Source organism: Xyrauchen texanus, chromosome 2, assembly GCF_025860055.1.
Source record: "Xyrauchen texanus isolate HMW12.3.18 chromosome 2, RBS_HiC_50CHRs, whole genome shotgun sequence".
Classification (NCBI taxonomy): domain Eukaryota; kingdom Metazoa; phylum Chordata; class Actinopteri; order Cypriniformes; family Catostomidae; genus Xyrauchen; species Xyrauchen texanus.
This window is the reverse complement of record NC_068277.1, coordinates 59228095-59250215: the sequence shown is the minus strand read 5'-3', so window position 1 is coordinate 59250215 and position 22121 is coordinate 59228095. Positions and strand designations below refer to the sequence as shown.

The window sequence follows — 22121 nt, the reverse complement described above, 5'->3', positions numbered from 1 at the left end:
AGGGCTCTATTACGGGACGCACTCTAAACTCTGTGGAAATTAATGGCGTTCCCGTTAAGTGTCAGATGACACCAAAATTACCCGTAACATCTCCTGATAACCCAAACTTGTTTAAAATGCACGATTTTGTGATTTTGCCTGACTCTCCGTTCTGCCTACTGATGCATAAAATTGGGGCAAAAATTACTTTTGATTCTAACTCACTACAATTACTGTTTCCCTCAGTATATTTTCAGTCTGTGTATACAGGACATTGTGGAGATGTTTGCAGCTCAACGTCTGTCCGCACTTCTTCTTTTTTTTCCTTTTTTCTTTTTTTTTATTGAGAAAACGTTAAAGGGAAATACAGAGACATTTGAATCCGTGAAACAAACAAAAAAAAAAAATCACAATTCTGCATCTTATTTCACATATCAATCATCTTTCTAATACATTTAAGTATCCTTTTCAACAGTTTTGATGTCTTTAGAGCTTTGCGGTTATTTTGTATTGAAGTTAGAGAGTTATAAAACATCTTCAAATCAGTGGAAAATAGTCTAACATTTGGTACAGTGGATATACATTTTGCTTTATGTATATGATATTTTCCAAATAAAATGAGAAGTTTCGTTATATTATTCATTTCCAATAAATCAGAGTTACAATCCATAAACAAGATCATTACCTCAGTTATTGTGGTCTGTCCGCACTTCTGCTGCGAAACCGGAAATGCTCGACGTCGACCCAGCGCTATGGGCCACCCACAAGGATGAGGCGGGCCTTATTGACGTAAGACCATATGTTGCCAAACTCTGCTCAAACCTACCAGTATACTGCAAACAGTATCCCCTTTCCAAAGAGAACGAACAAGGCATTGGCCCAATAATACAGCAATGCCTATCACAAAGTATTTTAAAACCTACTCATTCACCATACAATACACCGATTAATCCAGTAAAGAAAGCTAATGGTACATGGCGTTTAACACAAGATTTAAGGAAAGTTAATGATTTAATTATTCCATTGTCACCTGTGGTACCAGATGTACGCACTATCATTAACTCAATTCCAGCAAACCACACTCATTTTACTGTTATTGATTTATGTTCTGCCTTCTTCAGTTTGCCAGTTGCACCAGTTACGCAGCCCCTGTTCGCATTCACCTATGGAGGCCAACAGTATACTTGGACGCGAATGTCTCAAGGATTTCGAGACTCGCCTGCTGTGTTCTCTGCTGTAGTGCACGCTACTTTCAAAGGTACCAAACTGCCATCACAGACCTGTCTGCTGCAATATGCTGATGACATACTGGTTTCCGGCCCAGACATCGAGTCATGCACAGCCGCTTCAACTATTGTGTGCAATGTATTAGCGAAGGCTGGCTTCAAAGCATCAAAAGAAAAGCTGCAATGGGTGGAACCAAAAGTTAACTATCTGGGTCATGAACTACAAAAAGGAACAGTACATCTCTCCACAGACAGGGTGAAAACAATTACTACCTTCAAATGCCCAAAAACAAAAACTCAAATGCAAAGTTTCTTGGGCTTAGTGAACTATTGTCGAGCATGGGTGCCAAACTGCTCATTATATGACAAAATACTGAGAGAAGCAACACTCTCAAATGCTGAAGAACCTATAGAGTGGACTGCTGAAATGGACATGGCTTTCAAACATCTACGAAACAGCCTTAGCTCTCCACCTGCGCTAGGCTTACCGAACTATGATGAACCCTTTCATCTGTACGTGCACGAGGCGGCAGGCACAGCAGCAGCGATCCTCGCTCAGTCCCATGGCGGAACATATAGACCAGTGGCGTACTTGTCAAAAACTTTGGATGAAGTCGCCAGAGGCCTCCCTGCATGTTTGCGAACAGTGGCTGTTTCGGCATTGATGGTACAACATGCAGAACGCGTTGTACTCTCACATCCATTAGTTGTGCACACCTCTCACCAGGTAGGAACGATCATGCACAACATTACAACGCAACACATGACAGCACAACGTCGATCGGGGTATGAAGCTATTTTATTGGCTACTGCTAATCTGTCCATTAAACCAACTTCCTCTGTACACGGCCCAACATTGTCATTACACAAATTGCTAACTGAAGGTGAATTTTCCAACAACACACATGATTGCTTTGATTGCCTGAAAACATGTACTTCCTGCAGGTCAGATGTTTCTTCATTCGCCCTGGAGGAGGGGGACCATTGGTACGTTGATGGGTCCTGTTCCTAGCCAAATGATTCAGTATACTGGTGTGGTTATGCTGTAACAGAACTTCCGAATCAAATTATTGAAGCCTATTCGCTCCCATATAAATCTGCACAAGCTGCTGAGTTGTTTGCGTTGATCAGAGCATGCCAATTGGCTAAAGGTAAATCAATCAATATATACACAGACTCGAAGTATGCTTATGGGGTGATACATGATTTTGCTCGAATGTGGGAGGAAAGAGATTTCAAGACAGCTGAAGGCAAACCTATATCACATCATAACCTGGTTTTCAGAATTATTGAGAACAGCTTATTGTGGTAAGCCCAGATCTGAATCAAGCTAAAGAGGGAGTTTCCATGATGCAATCAACCCTGGTAAGAGACATTGACATAAAACTGTTGCAGGCAAATCCATATGAATCTGATATTCAACATTGGGCCTCAAATGAAGTGAAACCAGACAGGAATAATTTGTTAAGGGATGAACAAGGGCGTCTGGCGCTGCCTAAAACCGCAATAGTAATACTCTGTCGACATTACCAAGGTATCTCGCACGTTTCAAAAGAAAAAGTTATACAGTCAATAAATCAAACATATTGCATAAGTGGGGTATGAAGTGCAGTAAAATTAATCCTAGACTCATGTCTAATGTGCGCACAGAATAACAGACACAAGTCTACAAAGTACGACTCATTACCGCACCCGGAATTGCCGTTCCAACACCTGCAAATAGATTTTACACATATGCCGCCATGTAAGAATAACAAATTATTACTCGTAATCGTGGACCGTTTTTCTAAGTGGACAGAAGCTTTCCCGTGTGTGAGGGAAAATGCTAAAACAGTGGTAAAAATTCTGGCAAAGGAAATAATACCAAAGATTCGGCATTCCAACCGTTATTGAGTGACAATGGCACTCCGTTCACGTCCAAAGTTACGCAACTACTCGCAAAGGAATTGAACATAAATTGGCATTTCAACATACCCTACCACCCACAGTCGGCGGGCGTCGTTGAGCGAACGATTCGCACATTAAAAGAACGATTGAACAAACATGGGTTGATGTTCTACCGGCTGTGTTGACTGAACTCAGAATGTCACCATCTTCTGTTGTTAAATTCTCTCCATTTGAAATACTAATGGGTAGGCCTTTCCCGACCCCTTGGGTCAAAGGCCGTGCTGGCTTTCTCTCCACAGGTGACACGGAGGTGGTGATTGCAGAATATGTGGATTCCCTCATTAAGACATTAAATGGCATAAATGGTGATGTCTCTCTCTCTCTCTCCCTCTGCCTGCAGAAAGTCCTACTCATCCATTTGTTCCAAATCAGCAGGTTCTTGTGAAGTGTCTGAGACAAACGAAGTTAAGAGAACCAAAGTATTTGGGCCCAACTACTGTACTGGCTGTGACAAGAACAGGGGTGCTGACTGACCTTCAACCGCAGTGGATCCATGCAAGCCGCGTGAAGCTTGCTCCAGAGGAGGGCCTTACTGATTCAGGGTGAATGGTGAAAGCACTGGAGGAGCTGAACACGCAGCGCCAGTGCCCAACCGGAATCTTTGAATTAGGAGGACCTGAGGAGGGACCCGGAATAGTCAACATGAAAGTATTCCTACTGATGCTCTGCATATGTCAGGCGGTTATGCTTGCCTTTACCCGTTCAGTGTTAACACAACAGCAGGGAGTCACAAGTGTAATTCCAATTCCCAGAAACAATGTATAGTGTGCTCTAGATCGCCAGCATCAATTTCTTATGTCATCCCTGTACCAATGAATACATCAACATGTTTAACTCATCAGGAGGAGCTGGTTAAGAAAAGGCCTCCATGTTTGAACTATACAATCAATCTGCCAATAGCCGGGACTAACAAAACAGCTCGAACTTGCACTGACCCTAATGCCATAGCCGTGCTCCAGAAGGAGTCAATGTGTCCTTTTAACTGTTTACTTTACAGGGCCAGTGGACGTGTTAACAAAACTATACTGGACAATTCCCAATGTACAAACTGGCCAGTGCCAGGTGCCAGTCCACCCAAGCTAGTTTCCTGGGTCAAGTTTAATAAGACCGAATGTTATAAATTCTCAGATACAGGTAACAGAACTTCATTACATAAAAAATGGTTTCGGATCAAATACTGTTCTCAGGTGAGGTGGATCACAGCTGTAGAATCGTATTCACATCAAAACATCGGTTTACCCGCACAAATATTTCACAACATGAGGGAGGTTGCAGATATGTGGTGGGTATGTTCCGGTAATGATTCAGAACTTATTGTCGCACCCCCCACACCATTTGATGGTTTGTGTTTTATAGTAATGTTACAGGAAGATGTTTCTGTTATGAAGGTACGGGTGTCACCCGGATACGAAGGTACCTAGAAGGTGATTCCTCAAGTGACCCTGAAGTACATTTAGACAGTGTTGGGCAGCCTAGAGGTATTCCAAACCAGTACAAAGCCCGAAACGAAATTGCTAGTGGTTTTGAATCCATCTTTTTATGGATAACCCCAAATAAAAACACTGAATGGATCAGTTACCTCTATTATAATCAGCAGCGTTTCTTTAATAAAACTAAACGGGCCTTCGATTTGGTGAAAGAACAATTACATGCCGCAAGTGAAATGACTAAACAAAATCGTATAGCTTTGGATTACCTCTTGGCTAAAGATGGAGGAGTATGTAAAATGTTTGGTGACAAATGCTGTACATACATCCCGGGTCACACTGATGATGATGGAGAATTCACGAAAGTATTAAAGGAAATGGATAGGTTGAATAAAGAATTAGCAGATAACGCCGGTCATCAGGGAATATGGGGAAACTTTTTCAAGATGTTTGGGTGGTTCGCACCCTGGATGTCTTCCATTATATCGATTGGTGTATGCGTTATACTTATGTTATTATTTGGCCCATGTTTCCTACAATTACTAATGCAAAAGATGAATGTGATGATAAACAGGCATAATATCGCCATGCTCCATTATATACGTGTACCTAATACTGAAGTTGGTTGAGAAGGCTATGTGATCCTTTCAGGATCAAAGTGGGCATTGTGGAATAATTAAGGCTTCTCAACAACTTCTCTGGTGATGTAATGTGGAATAAAGAAGGCCTCTTTTAAAAACTTATTTTGTTGGGTAGCTGCAGCTGCTCTTAAAGCTGTTCTAAGGATGTTCTTTAGGAGTCTGTTTCTTGTCTCTCACGTTTAACACGTAGCCTCGAATGAATGTCACCCCCATATAAGGTAAAGAACTATTTCATTTGTGAGGGTCGAGTGGAATGTGGTTTTCTGGACCATAAAACCAAATGCTGAAGTAATAAACTTTGAAGAAAGGATTTGAAACCACTGAGTCTCTGTGTCAGTTCTTTCTTCCCTCGGCTGAGCCGTATCGAGACAGGGATTGCAGATCAACAAATAAATTAAATACATTGGATGACAAAATTATCTAACAAATATCTAATACTTAACACTCAACATTATAAAATTCAGCTAACTGGTAAAGATATATTTTTATTGTATAACAATAAGAGTTTAGAAAAAATATTTCGCATTCAAAATGTCCTGAGACAGCCGCGATGACGTGGCTGACAAATGCGATCTCTGGAGGACGCATCCTTCCAAACGAGACAGATCCACTGGTGAGGGATTCTGTTGAAATTATGAAGGCCTGAGGGGGCGGAGCTCAAACTCACACACTGCTTGAGCATGTCATTTGTGAAACTTTTCATTTTTCTCTATTTGTTTGTAGAGTGGAAAGCGATTAAAAATACATAGGCAAAAAGGTGATTGAGAATGAAAGAATGAAAAATATTTATTTATTATTTGGCATGTTAGGCCAGCAGAGAAGACTTTGCTGGCCCTGAGAATTCGCCACTGTGTTTACTATATATATATATATATATATATATATATATATATATATATATATATATGTATATATATATATATATATATATATATATATATGTATATATATATATATATATATATATATATATATATATATGTATATATATATATATATATATATATTCAGCATATTTGAGATACTGTGAGAGATAAATATATTCTACAGAACTAAATTTTAATTTAAAAATATCATGTGATTTGTAATTCAGTTACATTTGTAACTGTAAAGCTGTAAAAACAGTCTAAGCAGAAAATATTTCCAATGCACTATATATGCCAGAAGTGTCACAGCATTTAGGCTAATATATTCGTCCATCTGGAAACACCTGGGCAGAAAAAGTACTCTTTTTCTCCTCACACATCCACACTCTTATTCTCTGATAAAAGCATTTTAAATGGACTATGCAATTATTTTCCACTCTCGCTCACTTTTGCCTCTTCCCTTTTAAAAACCATTTTATTCTGTAGGAATCTTCTCACCCAAGAGAGCTTTTCATCTAATAAACATTATAAAGAATTCATGTTTCTCCCCAGGAACTGAAAGGTGTCTGATTTATGTGTGTGTATATCTTTGCGTGTATATGTGTGAGTGTGTTTGTGTGAAAAAGGCAGATGGTGTAGAGATGGATAGATGTGAATGTAATATGCATGACCAAAACAAGCGAAGAGCTGGGTAAAATTCTTGAATATATGCAAGGTCCTTGGAATTCCCTTGGAAATTGAACTTCTTTCTCAGAGCATGCAATAAAATATAAAAAATAAACAAATTGAATAACCAACCATCCATCCATCCATCCATCTTTAGTCAAATTTTAGTCGAGATAACACCCACAGTGGGCTAAATACAAGATCATTTTGATTTATTTAACATTTTTGGTCACTACATATATCCTATACTTCCACTGGTGTTATTTCATAGTTCGACGACTTTACTATTACTGATTACTATAAAGAATGGCTAGGTGTGTTTAAACCTTAGACTGGAAGTAGGCTATACCTTTGCCCATGTTCTCTACATAGAATCAAACTGCAATACCGTCTCAAACCAGACTGGGCGCTGTTTGCACTGAAGGTTCAGATTCCCACATAAGCTTTTCTTGCTCTTCTCGTATCGCGCTACGTCTGAGGAAACTTTGACCACTTTAGTTGTTAGCTTAGCAGCGGAGACGCACATCTCCGTTTACTATTTACTTACTGATAATTTATTCGACTAGCCTTTTAAAGCGATGTGGTTTATTTATTTACTGAGCTGGTTGTCGCTGGTGGTGCAGATATGTTTCATTACTCTCGCTATTGGTAAGTTTTCTGTTGTTGCTGTTAGCGGAACTGCTAGCCGCTAACAGAATAAATACAGCAGTCCATGCGCTTTATCCTCGATAAAACTCAAGTTTAAACCAGATAATATTAGTTAATACCACTTAATTTCGGATAATGGTGGTAAATACTGGCTGTACAGAGAGATTCTGTTGCAGGATAAGCTAAAGAGAAAATCCTTTGTCTTTGCACAATCATTTGACATGATTAAAGACCCGATTTGAATGTGATTAATAGCCTGATTTAGTTTAGACCTTGCATTGTATGTTTTTAAAATATATTATTGTAGTGATGGGGTTAGGGTTATTTATTGGTTACTTTCTCACTATCCACAGTTGTGTCAAGTGACAGGTCACTCGACATAAAATCAATTGAATGTGCATTGCAAAAGATATACAGATAGACTGACTGACTGATAGATAGATAGATAGATATACTGACAGATAGATAGATAGATATACTGACAGACAGATAGATAGATAGATAGATAGATAGATAGATATACTGACAGATAGATAGATAGATAGATATACTGACAGATAGATAGATAGATATACTGACTGACTGACTGACAGATAGATAGATATACTGACTGACTGAGATAGATAGATAGATAGATAGATATACCTACTGACTGACTGATAGATAGATATACTGACTGACTGATAGATAGATATACTGACTGACAGACAGATAGATAGAGAGATATACTGACTGACAGACAGATAGATAGAGAGATATACTGACTGACAGACAGATAGACAGAGATATACTGACTGACAGACAGATAGATAGAGATATACTGACTGACAGACAAATAGATAGATGGATATACTGACTGACAGACAGAGAGATAGATATATAGATATACAGACAGACAGATAGATGGATAGATATACTGACAGACATACAGATAGGAAGACTGACTGACAGACAGATAGATAGGAAGACTGACTGACAGACAGATAGATAGATATACTGACTGACAGACAGATAGATAGATATACTGACTGACAGACAGACAGATAGATAGATAGATAGATATACTGACTGACAGACAGATAAATAGATAGATATACTGACTGACAGACAGATAGATAGATAGATAGATAGATAGATAGATAGATATACTGACAGACATACAGATTGGAAGACTGACTGACAGACAGATAGGAAGACTAACAGACAGATAGGTAGACTGACTGACGGACAGACAGACTGATAAATAGACAGACAATAGCCACATAATTTGACATGGTAATAAATCACAAACAAACAAAGCCCTAGCTCTGTGTATTTGTTGTTTATTTCTATTGTTTTCTCAGAAAGTTATTTGTCTCCACAGCCGCCGGCCTGTATTATTTGGCGGAGTTGATAGAGGAGTACACCGTTGCCACCAGTCGCATTATAAAATATATGATAATGGTGAGTATCACCTATGGAATAACATTTAGATAAGGTTTAGTGATCTACATTTCATTACATAGGGCACACCATGAACATTGAGCCACATTTGATGCAACAGGCAAAAGTCTGTTGAAAGTTAATGCTCCATTTTTTGGGTAAGAAATATGTTAAGCTCTCAGAATAACCCATTTAAGCTCCGTTCACACTGTCAGCGATATTATTGCTCGAAGTTGCTAGTCGCAGCGCTGTTGGTCATAAATTGGCATTCATAATGCTCTAACGTTATTGGTGGGCTGCACAACTAACCGTAGCTTTTGAAAATCGTATCTCAAATTAGATGTCTCATATGTTTGGATATTTAAACTTTGAATCTTTCAATTAAAAACATTTCACTGACAACTTTATAAAATTGAATAATACATATTCACCTTCGAAAGTTCAGTTCCAAAATATTTTTCAGTTAATCTTTATTATTCGACAGGTAATATTCGGTCAATGATGTTTCGCTTTGCAAATTTGCTTCTTAAATTTCAAGGGTAGTCAGTTCCAACCGAATTTTAACCACTAAAATTTTAGAGGCAGATGCAAAAATGCAAGCGTTGTTAATGCAATGCGTTTATTTTTCAATTAGTGCAATTAGATTTTATTATTATTATTTTCTAAGACATTTGTCATTAATTTACTTCCATAATAATTTTACAAGCAATCAGTTTTGTTGCTGGTTAAAATATACATTCTGCCGGAGAAAGCATGTAAATAAATTGCAACAGTGCATAATGCATCATGGGGCTGGGCGAAATAAGCAAAAATGTATATCACATTCACAATATTCTTGGAATTTTTGGTCGATAACAATATCATGATGTACAACTTTGTCCAACGTAAATATATACTGTATGTATTTGACCAATTGTGTACATTGCAATGAAACAACTTTATTAGGGCCCTTTATTATTTTTTTGTGTTTGTTTGTAATTTTTCCTAAATATTTTTTGGGAATAATTTAATTATTTCCTAAGTGGTGTGAACGAATGTTACTTGTCACTGAAGGACTTTTGGTGCTAATTTTGGATATATCGCTCTTGTTTTTGAACACATCTCTGGTGTATGAGATGTTGAACACTCATGGTGTTTGTTAGTTGACAATCACAGTGACAATAGAACTAATCTAAATCAGAACATCGAACTGTTACACCCCTTATGTTTAAAATGATTACTAAAAGTGATAGTTGACCCAAAAATTCTCTCATCATTTACTCACCTCATGCCATCGCAGAAGTGTGACTTACTTTCTTCTGCTGAACACAAATTAAGATTTTTTTGAAGAATATCTCAGCTCTGTAGGCCCATACAATGCAAATCTAAAAGTGAAAGTGGAGATTTATAGTAAAAAAAAAAAAAAAGCCAAGGACTTAAATATTAATCTGTCTCTCATCCCCAGACCTGAGATATTTTTTCTAAATAATCATCTTTTTGTCTTCAGCAGAAAAAAAAAGTTATATCTGGGATGGCATGAAGGTGAGAAAATGATGAGAGAATTAATTTTTAATTTAACTAACCTTCCATCATTCTTACTACAAAAATGTAAACTTATAATTATATATACAGCTCTGGGAAACATTAAGAGATCACTGAAAAATTATCAGTTTCTCTGGATTTACTATTTATAGGTATGTATTTCTCCCAAATTCCAAATAAATATATTGTCATTTAGAGCATTTATTTGCAGAAAATGACATCTGATAAAAAATAACAATAAAGTGTTATCAGACCTCGAATAATGCAAAGAAAAAAAGTTCATATTCATTTTTAAACAACACAAAGTGTTGGGTGACATTAGCGCAAAAATTCTTGGCTTTGTTTGATGGCTTGTTGCTATCCATCTTACTCTTGATCACATTCCAAAGGTTTTTAATGGGGTTCAGGTCTGGAGATTGGGCTGGACATGACAGGGTCTTGATCTGGTGGTCCTCAATCCACACCTTGATTGACCTGGCTGTGTGGCATGGAGCATTGTCATGCTGGAAAATCCAAGCATCGTGGGGAAATTACGGTGCTGTGGAGAAAGAAGCAGCTTACTGACCGAGCCGCATGTATAAGGGAGAAAGCAGATAATACAGTGAAACACAGTGCATGCAAATAGAAACACAGATTTCCAGCCTTAAGCAGCTTTCTCGCTATAAAGGGCTTTCTCATATCCATGTAAACAAGCTAATTTATTTAGAAGTGTGCAGCACTTGTGGACTTTATATCATTAAATTGCAGCATTTTGCGGTTTAAAAATCATACTAGGACATATCACACAGTTAGGAAATCCACTGTAAACATTTTTGGGCGACTATATACTAGATAAAAATGCAGGGTTGATAATGGTGTTATTTAATAAATCTTGAGGTAATTTGTGCTGTGAAATCACTTTCTCCATGTTTGCAGCAGAACAGGAGTTGGTAGGAAAGTTGACTGCGTCAGCTACAGCAAATAAGGTAGCAGGGCTTAGCTGAGGGTCAGTGATGGAGCTTTCGTTTAACAAACTCTTCCTCACTTTCTAAATATTAAGTAAATGCAGAACACACATTCCCTACCATGCGGCAGCATCTTACATAACCTCGATAGAATGGATATTTGAAAATTCATACCAGTTGACACATTTTTGTCTTATGGTATATCGTCCACCCCTAATGCATCATATCATAAACAAATTTCTGACTTTGTTTTCCATGCATAATTTTGTATTAAATCCAAGTATGCTTGCAATTCATTTGTATAAAGTCAGTACTTTTCACAACTTCTTCACATCGCCAATGGTCATTCTTTGTGGCTGGCAGTGTACGCCACTTCAGAGCACTAACATGTACCCTTGTCTCCCAGTTTTCCACAGCCGTGCTGGTGGGGCTCTACCTGTTTGAGGGTTTCCCTATGCTCATGATTGGAGTGGGTCTCTTCACAAACCTGGTTTACTTTGGTCTGCTGCAGACGTTTCCCTACATTATGCTCACCTCGCCAAACTTTATCCTTTCATGTGGTGTGTGATGCCAAGGAGAAAAGGATACATTTATTTATTTATATACGTGTTAAAATTGTCTTGCACCTTTTTGTAATCTTTATTCTTACTCTCTACCTTTTTCCAGTACTGGTTGTGTTAAACCATTATATGGCCTTCCAGTATTTTGCAGAGGAGTATTATCCTTTCTCTGAGGTAAGCTCTTAGACCAGGGGTGTCAAACTCAATTTCAGCTTTGCAGTTAGCGCTGTTGATAATGATGTGCGCTATACGGTTTAGAGTGGTAGGCAATTGAACGCACCTTTTCTGCGCTCACGCCGCTTGACCAGAGCTGATAGTTGTTCGCGGTAACGCTGTTTTGTTCCGCTTTTGGAGAGAGTAAAAAGTGCTCTGGGGAAGGCTCATTAATATTCATGGGGAAAGAGCTAACTGATTGGTCAGTGAGACGTTCCATTTACCTTCCATCATACATTTTAGAAATCAGCTCGCGGGCCACATGTAATAAGGTGGTGGACCGCGGGCCTTGAGTTTGACACCTGTGACTTAGAATATGGACATAACATTTTATGTATACTATTAAGGGACATCTTGGAATTGCTGAAACAGCGTAACTTAAACCCCAAGGGTTTAGATATATATAGATGTTCAGTGATCAGATCGTTTTGAAACACCATTGCTGTGTGAAGGCACTTGTTAAAGCTATGGGCATTTGCAAAAGTGCAATAATTGGAAATGACAGGTTACTGGAGATTTGATTTGAAAGTAGTGTTTCTATGTTCCCAGGTTCTAGCATACTTCATAATGTGTCTGTGGGTGATTCCATTCTCTTTCTTCGTTTCTCTTTCTGCTGGGGAGAATGTCCTCCCATCCACTATACAGCAGGGAGGTGAGTGACTACATTTCTCATCTCATTTGTTTTCATATAGCTTTATATGAGGCCTTCAGGCCTGTTTACACCAAGAACATGCTGAAAAAGCTAAACAAATCACAGACGAAAAGTCTATTCACACCAAGAGTAACTCCAGCCTAACTTTTATGTAGTGATATAATGATAGCGTGATATAGGATAGAGTATAATGCAGAAAAGAGGCTTACTATTACTAATAATATTACAGCTATTGTGTAAGTGTGTAAGGGAAGTATTGTGTACAAACATATAGAACACATTCACATTTTGTTAACAATTGCTTTTCATGTCACTGCTTTGTGCTCTGCTTGTTTTTTACTTGTTTCAAGACACATAACCCAAATGCTCATATTACTGAATGAAGGAACTACAGGACAATAAACCCTCTCGTTGTCGATTTTTGTCCCTGGTCTGAATGGGTCCATAGGAATGCATTGATTTGATTTAAAGTCACGGCACTTATTCGCTCTTGGTGTGAAATTTGAATAGTGCTTTACCTCAACTGGACGTCCTTGCCTGTAAACTATTTTTAAATGTGATGTTTGATCAGTGTGAGTTATGTTTAAAGACTCCAATATCAGGGATGCAAACTACTAAAATCCCCTTTTCTGAAGCTAATTTGCCCAAATAGTTTTACAAATTGTGGATGACTGTAAGTCCTCACTTTTCTTTACATTGTGAATGCACTTCATTACTGTTCTGCATAGTTTTAAACAGCGTTTACCATCGCATCTGGTGCCTTTCTTATATGGTGTTTTCATAAGCGTTATGATAATTGCAAATTAATGTGCACACGCTCCCTCTTTACGGATGTTTGGAATTCACTAACATGCACATGTTACTTACATGTTTCCTTATTAAAAGGAAAGGGTTACGGTAAGCCTAAAAAAAAAGAGAAGATTTAAATACACCAAAAAGCTTTAAATAAAACAAACAAATCAACTGTAAAAATACATTTGGAACACCTTTTCAGACTTTTTCACCTCTCATGAGTTTGTATCCCGATATCATAGAACAAAAGGGTGTGATGTAATTTCAAACAAAATCTGTCCAAAACCAAGGTGTTTTTGAGTTCAATGTGGTGGTTCTAAACAGCTTGCCTGTGCAAACTTTAAGGAAATCTTTATGCCAGCTGTTAAAATCTTTCTTTCTGCTATTGGTCCACATCATTGGTGGGTGGATCCGGTGCGCCACCTACTTTAACATAAAAGAAAAATAAATCTGGTGCATTTCTTCGATTTCTTTTTTTTTTTTTTTTTTTAAATGAGTCTTCAAAGGAAACCAATTCTACTGAAATACTTCATTCTGCAGCCGAAAGCCATTCACAGATATCCCACTAATCCTAATTCTTTTGTATGTATTCTGCCCATTAACTCCATTATACATTTATACTTAAATGCTTCTTTAAAGACCCCCACCGATGGCGTGGCGTCTGATTGTTTGCAATACTGTTGCGCAACTGTTTCAACCTTCTTTCTATCTCTGAGCAAAGAACAAGAACTTTGTTGTGAGTGTATCATAGTGTGTAATTCTTGCAATAGTAGCTGAAAGAGGAAATACAAAATTATGTTTTAAAGCAAGTTTTAAACACTCCTGCCATCTGCACTTTATTCGGGCAAACAGATTGTTGCACCTAAAGTCACATCAGTGATTAAGCCAATGTTGTAATGTAACAAACAGATTGCAATTCTGTTTAAAGGCACAAGTGGTGCAGAAATCACACACTTTACTTGAACCACCATAACTCATGATTCTTATCCATTATTTTCTGTTTCTGTGCTTTTTTTCAGATGATGTGGTGTCAAATTACTTCACTAAAGGCAAGCGGGGCAAGCGCTCCGGCATCCTGCTCATCTTCTCTTTCTTGAAGGAGGCTGTTTTGCCAAGCCGACTAAAGATGTACTGAAGAATCAGTTTAAGTTGGATACACAATCGACTGGGTTTTTTTTACGGGTGCTGGGATGGGGTTGTTCAGAGTACCGGCCCCTTAAAATGGACGGCATCTTTTTTGTGGGAGGGTTTCATTTGGAATGATGTTCATAGAATGAAGAGATTGAATCTGTAGCTGAGTGAGAGGACCACATCTGAACAAACGCACATACAAACTCCTGGAAAGAACAGTTGATTCATATGAGAGTCGCCAGCTAATCCTCTTTAGGTGTCCCAAGCAAGTCTTAATTTTTAAAGGCTTCAATCGTTTGACAAATGGTGTCTGTATGTGGATGATGTTGGAAGTAGCTTTGGCTTTGCTAGAGTCATGACGGCAGTAGTCGAAGGCTCCTGATGATTTTCTTCTAATTGCATCACTTCAGAAGCCAATGTTTTTGTCTGCTCATCAATTAATAAATGTCTGATTTTATTTAAAGCAATAATTTACCCAAATTCAATGTGACTTTTTTGTTAGTCCAGTGTGGGAACATTGTACAATACACTACAAGCATTTGCTTGGAGCTCAGACCCTAATTTTTTAATGAAATGTTTAAAGTCTTTGCTGAAACGGTTTTCTTTTGGAGGGAAAAGCATATTTTTGATTTATGTCCATTCTGCATTGTCTTGTGCTTTTATAAATCCATTTTATATCAGCTGGAGGTTTGACAAGTTAAAGAAGACAAAAAATAAATACAAATGGATTGGACGGTAAAATATTGCTTTAAATACTTTAATGCAATTATGAGAGCCATAGTGTTGGCCATGCTTTATGTACTGTTCAAAATGATAATAAAATCCAGTTGTATGAGTTTTTAGAAAGGAAAACTCAGACATGTACAAATAAGGATAAAAATTGTGGTGACAAAACAATTTCTCTCATTGTGACGTTGTTTTCATGACAATTAAACACACTTTCTATTTTAAAATGCCATTATGCATCAGGACGTTTTACTTTCATTTTGGGTTTTTTCATTCTTAATGGCGATACATTTTAAATGGAAATTAACAGAAAGGCAGCACAAATATTACCATGATGTCAAATTGTTTACAATGCAAGTGTATCGTTTTAACAATAGTACATTATATTAAACTGACCTTTAATGTTATAAAAACAATGTCACAATCAAATAATCTTAATGAGCTGTAAAGCAGGCTCTACTTTCTTTAGGATATTTATTTCAAAGAGTAAATGTGTAGAATTTCTAATAAAATGTCAGAAAAATGATTGAAGGGGCTTCCTTGATGTAAAACTGTCTACTGGCTCTTGCTCTGTACGGACACATTTGACTCCTTTTTACTTGATAGACCGGAGATGATGCTTGGAGTGTGAGGTTGATGAAAGGTCAGCACACAAACACGTTCCATTCAGGAAGCTCTCAACAGAGGAATGAATCACTTAGAAGGTAAGAGAGACCGTGCTGGTGGATGTTGCCCTTTGCTAGTGTTATCAAACTGTTTTGTAGCTTGTTTCATAATGGTTAAAGTCAACATAAAGGAAAATGGTTCTAGGTCAGTGCAAAAGGTCATCTCTTTGCTTATGTGTCAAAACTGAAGCCAGGCGTCCTCTGGGATGTCCAATGATGAGAGCAAAGCTGTTTTGTGCCCAGTGACCTGGGTCACTGTGGTTTTGACCTTGACACCTCCAGCCCCAAACTACATTCGTCCAGAATTCAACTTTGACTTGCACACATAGATAGCATTTCTTTTATTTATTCCATACATGTTTTTTGTCCTTTTTAACTGTATCTTGCAGTTGGTTTTGTTGTTTGTCATATTCCTCCCCCAAATTCAAAAGGGTCTTTTACATTTTGGTTAAAGAAAATTAAGCCTGTTTTTAGGATCATTAAGCTTTTGCATTTTAAATGATGTACATGCCATTTAACGTTTGAATGTATGCTGACTTTAACAACCCAGACATGTTCTTTACAGGTTTCATCCACCCGTGTACTTTTACTCTAATTATTTACCAAACAGTCACATGCGGCAATATCAGGTTAATCTTTGGTATAAATGTTTAATCTCTAAAAAGATGTTTTTGAAATCGAATTTAATTTAGTCCAAGGATTGTTAACGTACTACGGCTTGGGCTATGTCATAGTCTATAAATCTCATATAAAATAGTCGTATCGGATTTTGATTCAATTCCAGTTTATATGGGTATATTTATAATGTCCATCCATCCATCGTCAACCGCTTATCCTGTGTACAGGGTCGCGGGGGGCTGGAGCCTATCCCAGCTAACATTGGGCGAAAGGCGGGGGACATCCTGGACAGGTCGCCAGTCCATCGCAGGGCCACACATAGACAGACATACACTCACACTCACCTCCACATCCACACCTAGGGCAATTTTTTTTTTGGAGACACCAATTAACCTAGCCTGCATGTCTTTTGGATGGTGGGAGGAAGCCAGAGTACCCGGAGAGAACCCACGCAGACACGGGGAGAACATGCAAACTCCACACAGAAAGGCCGGGGCAACCAGGGTTTGAACCCACGACCTTCTTGCTGTGAGGCGACAGTGCTAACCGCTGCACCACCGTGCCGCCCATTTATAATGTCCATTGTATGAAAAATAAAATGCACACACGACCAGGAACAAGATTGATCTTAAGATGAAGATGTTGAATTCTTTATTGCAGTGTAGTAGTGACAAAGTACATGAACCAGTTTGTGAAATAATTTGCCGCCCACAATGTAAATGAAGATGTGCTCCTAATGTAAATTAGATTTGACAAAAGTTGTGGTGCCCATTTGTCTGGAATGGTTCTCGATGGCCATGTTATAATTGTTTGATGTCTCTGAGAACACAATAACACCAGTGTTATGACACATATGTGTGGATGTATGTTCATCTCTATGATAATTAAGCTGTCTGGTTTGAAGCAGTGTATCTACACAAATTGGGTGGAGTGAAATTTACTTAGAGGCAGACTGCATTTCCTTACATCATTTTGCTTATATATATGAAAGAGAGTCTCTCTCAGCTGTTCACTCACTCTGTACAATCATAGTGAAGAGAAAAGAATCTCAGAATGCACAACACATCGAAACTAGAGGCAGATGAGCTACAACCGCAGAAGACCACGTCAGGTTACACTTCTGTCAGACAAAAACAGAAAGCTGAGGCAGAAATCAAGATTCATCAAACCAGGCAATGTTTTTCCAGTCTTTAACTGTCCAGTTTTGGGGGATGCTTCATGTGAATAGCAAACTAAAACATTTTGAGTGCTTTTTATAAGACAAAGTGTTCTAACCTACACCTCCAATCTTGTTTCATTATTTGGATGCTATTTCTGCCAACTCCTGACTCTAATTAGCTTTTGTTGACATCATTAGCCTAGGGGTTCACATAGTTTTTCCAGCCTACACTGTGGTTGTTTGAATAATGTATTCAGTATGTACAATAACAATACAATAATTTGTGTGTTATTAGTTAAAACAGATTGCATTTGTTCATTATTGTGCTCAAAGACAATTGTGACTGCCCCTTAAGGGAACATCTTGACTGAGTACACTGTTGTACATAGTCCAGCCTCTGATTTCATGAAAAACTGCAAGCACAAAAGCATAAACAAACAGCAGGCCCATAAGCGATCTATGCCCACACAACTTGTAGAATTGGAACACCTGTCCTTCATAAAGTTCTACCCCCCCCCCGCATATTTGTTTATTACATAGTTTTGGGTTGTCTGATGATGTTTTCAGAATAGTTGTATTCCTGTCAGCTCTGTTTAACATGTTTAGCATGTTTTAATCCCTCCTGGGTCCTGTATTCAGGAAAAAATTGCCATTTTCTAACAATGAATGAATTAAAACTTAATGATTTAATAAACATGTTATAAAACAGAGAATTCGGATTAGACCTTTTCTCTTTACTTTGCCTTTGTGTGCATCATCACCAGGTCCTGCCTGAGATTATGTAGACGTTTGCATTTCTCTATGTCCTGCTGTTTGTCTTTTTGCCACATGGCATCTCTTAGAAACCTGTTGCATAAATATACACACACATGCACATATTCATGTAAACTGATGGATGTTTTCACTATCCCAGACATTTGAATAACAGATTTCATGCCATTGGCTTATGCCCAAATGTAATTAAATGATTTGGACCCATTTTATATTAGGTTTCTTTAACTACTACGTACTTAAGCATTTGATGCAATGTACTTATTATGTACACTTGTGTTGTTGCATTGTACTTTCATTTAAAGGATCTGCATTTAATTTTATCTGTAGATCCATAACACTCATTTCCAATTATCTATTGCCCAATGTCTATGTTTCTTTGTCCAATCTAACCTGTTCTTTTTGTTTTCTGTTACAAAAGTGTCTTTTTCTTTGCAATTCTTCCCATAATCCTGCACCAGTCTTCTCTTTACTGTTGTACATGAAACTGGTGTTGAGCGAGTAGAATTCAATGAAGCTGTCAGCGGAGGACATGTGAGGTGTCTATTTCTCAAACTAGAGACTCTGATGTACTTATCCTCTTGTTTAGTTGTACATCTGGTCTTCCACATCTCTTTCTGTCCTTGTTAGAGACATTTGTCCTTTGTCTTTGAAAACTGTACTGTACATCTTTGTATGAAATCGTCAGTTTCTTTGGCAATTTCAAGCATTGTATAGCATTCATTCCTCAAAACAATGATTGACTGAGAGAAAGCTATATATAGAGAGAGAGAGAGAGAGAGAGAGAGAGAGAGAGAGAGAGAGTGTTCTGTGCAATACATTTGTGTTTAGATTGTTATCTTCTGCTTTAGTGTGTAAAAAATATCGATTTTAGATCCCCAAACATTTCTTTTGCGAATAGAAGAATAGAGAGCCCTGCAGCAGATGGCATGTACCCCAGAGTCCCCCACTGAACATCGAGTCAGTCTAGGATTGCATGAAGAGACAGAAGCAACTGAGACAGCCTAAACACATAGAAGATCTATGGTGAATTATCCAAGAAGCTTGGAACATCCTATCTGCCAAGAACCTTAAAAAGGGTCCAGGTGTACCCAGGAGAATTGGTGCTGTTTTGATGACAAGTTGGTCACACAAAATAGTAATATTGATAAATTTAATAAATATTTAGCTTTTTTATTTTTACTGCACTTTGTATAACGTTAATTGATCAATCAAAACTATTTATGGCATTACTTTTGAAAATATTTTCAATATACAATATTTTTCATAAATGCCTAAAACTAAAATTCCAGGTTCCACACAAGTTAAGCTCGAACCTGTCTGAACATTCTCTGTTGACCTTTCCCCGAACTGCGGATGGTTTTGGCACTATTCTGAGTAAATTCTAGACACTTTTGTGCGTGAACATCCCAGGAGATCAGCAGTTACAGAAATGTTCAAACGAGCCCGTCTTGCACCAACAATAATGCCATGGTTGAAATCACTGAGATCACATTTTCCCCCAATCTGATGGTAGATGTGGACATTAACTGAAGCTCCTATTCTGTGTCTGCACGATTTTATGCATTACACTGCTGCCACACTATTGGCTGATTAGATAATCGAATGAATTATTAGGTTTTAATAAAGTGCTAATTGAGTGTATGTATAACTGAGAAAATACATAATTCCTGGGGAAAATTAAATGAGAAATACAGTACAACCTTTTTCCTTGATTATTTTGTACTAGAGTGGTGGTGGTGTAGTGGGCTAAAGCACATAACTGGTAATCAGAAGGTCGCTGGATCAATCCCCACAGCCACCACCATTGTGTCCTTGAGCAAGGCACTTCACTCCAGGGCTGCTCCGGGGGCATTGTCCCTGTAATAAGTGCACTGTAAATTGCTTTGGATAAAAAGCGTCTTAATGTAAATGTGACTTGACTCAACTTCACTATTAGTAGGTGTCAACTGACTTAACTTGTCTTGCTTGAGACGTTACTCAGGACTCGAAAGTAAGGACTCGATACTTGCTTGAGACCTGCACATGTGTGACTTGCTCCCACTTCTGACCGCACGCAGAGATTGATCTTTATTATTGATTTTCCTCATCATACCCAAATGCATGAAATGGATCATAGTTCATATTCTTTGTTTCTCTGACTCCGTGATCAATGCTTTCTGCTGTGAGGCATCAGATGCTTGATGATGATCAGAGGAAGTGCAGCTGTCTGAAATTCATCTCATTTAAATATCAAAGATAAGCCTGTCGAAGTGTTAATAAATGCAATTTAATTGTGTTGGCTTGACACTTGTGATATCTGTCAAACCACAGTCTGTCAGTGATTCAATCTCTCAATCAAACTAACTACAACCACTTTGTAGTACTAATGTCTATCAGTGCCCTAGAAACCATTCAGAGTACCATAGCAACCATTTAGATACTAGACCGCCTAGTAAAATTCTAACAACCAGCCAAAACATCCTACCAACTGCCCAGCAATGCCCTAGCTACAACACCAAACTCCCTAACAACTGCCGGGCATACCTAGACTTACTATATAAACAACATATTTAAAGTATATAAACTTAAACTCTCTTCAATCTATGGAAGAATTCAAAACGGCATAAGGCTTACAAACCTTTTTAAACTCGTTGGCAAGGCTCTGTCAAGCCAACATTCAAAGTTTGTCCTGACATGCATTTCCAGTTTCAAAGTACAACATCACCCATCTTCCTTAAAGCTCAATCAATTAGATTATTTACTCTTAATGTTCATTTACATTTATTTAGCAGACTACTCTCTACTATGAACTTCTGAACTGCAAAATTTCTAGGTCGCTTTGAGCCTACATGCACAGGAAGGGGTCACTCTGACAGAAATGTCAATAGAAACTGATCCTAACTCCATGTTTGCCATCTTTAACTGCCCCCAAACTTATGCCATATCTCATAGAGACAACCAGCTCAGTTTACTTTCATAAGGTCATGTAGCTGAGCACACACTCAGGGCACATCTGAGGGTCAGGACCTGCTCTTGGATCAGTTATGTTGAATGGCTGAAGGGTGCGAAGAGACACTGAATAGAGTAACCTTCTGGTCACAGAACAGCAGAATACAGTAAGACTAAAAGGGGGATGGAGGAAGTAAAGATTACAGATGAGACAAATGTTGGCTGATAAAACCTGCTTAAAGCTTCTGTGAAAATGAGATCATGGATTTTTCTTGCCAGATGTTGGGCATCACCATTGGCTGGACTCTGGACGAATAAGGATGGAAAAAGTCAGGTGTGGGTGGGGCTATGACACCAGCATGTGAAAGACCAGTCCGAACATCAATTAAAACAAACATTGTTTTACATCATAACATTTGCAAAGTATCAGTCTATCTGATCCGTCACAAACCTCACATTTTATTGACACTACATTTGAATCTACTTTTAGAATTTATTTTTCTATTTCTTAAAACCGACTGTAAATGCTGAAGCAAAAACATCAAAGGACATGTGCTTTAGTGTTGTGAATTAGTTAGTTGAGTTTAGGTAGTTTCAGTTGTTTACTACGGCAAGC

General features: G+C 38.0%; 1 protein-coding gene across 1 annotated transcript; it reads left to right on the top strand.

The window, feature by feature from the left end:
• Positions 1-7224: 7224 nt before the first annotated feature.
• LOC127618952 (protein TEX261-like) lies at positions 7225-15879 on the top strand. The gene is made up of 6 exons (XM_052091660.1): positions 7225-7400; positions 8764-8843; positions 11694-11847; positions 11954-12021; positions 12610-12712; positions 14524-15879. Exons 1-6 carry the CDS (start codon positions 7331-7333, stop codon positions 14637-14639), a joined length of 591 nt encoding a protein of 196 aa, XP_051947620.1. The 5' UTR covers positions 7225-7330; the 3' UTR covers positions 14640-15879.
• Positions 15880-22121: the final 6242 nt, after the last annotated feature.

Excerpts from the sequence above, each read along its gene's own strand:
- LOC127618952 (XM_052091660.1), top strand. The coding sequence starts at position 7,331 with ATGTGGTTTATTTATTTACTGAGCTGGTTGTCGCTGGTGGTGCAGATA. Across the intron at positions 8,844-11,693 it reads TTATAAAATATATGATAATG|TTTTCCACAGCCGTGCTGGT; the intron begins GTGAGTATCACC and ends CTTGTCTCCCAG. Across the intron at positions 11,848-11,953 it reads AAACTTTATCCTTTCATGTG|TACTGGTTGTGTTAAACCAT; the intron begins GTGTGTGATGCC and ends ACCTTTTTCCAG.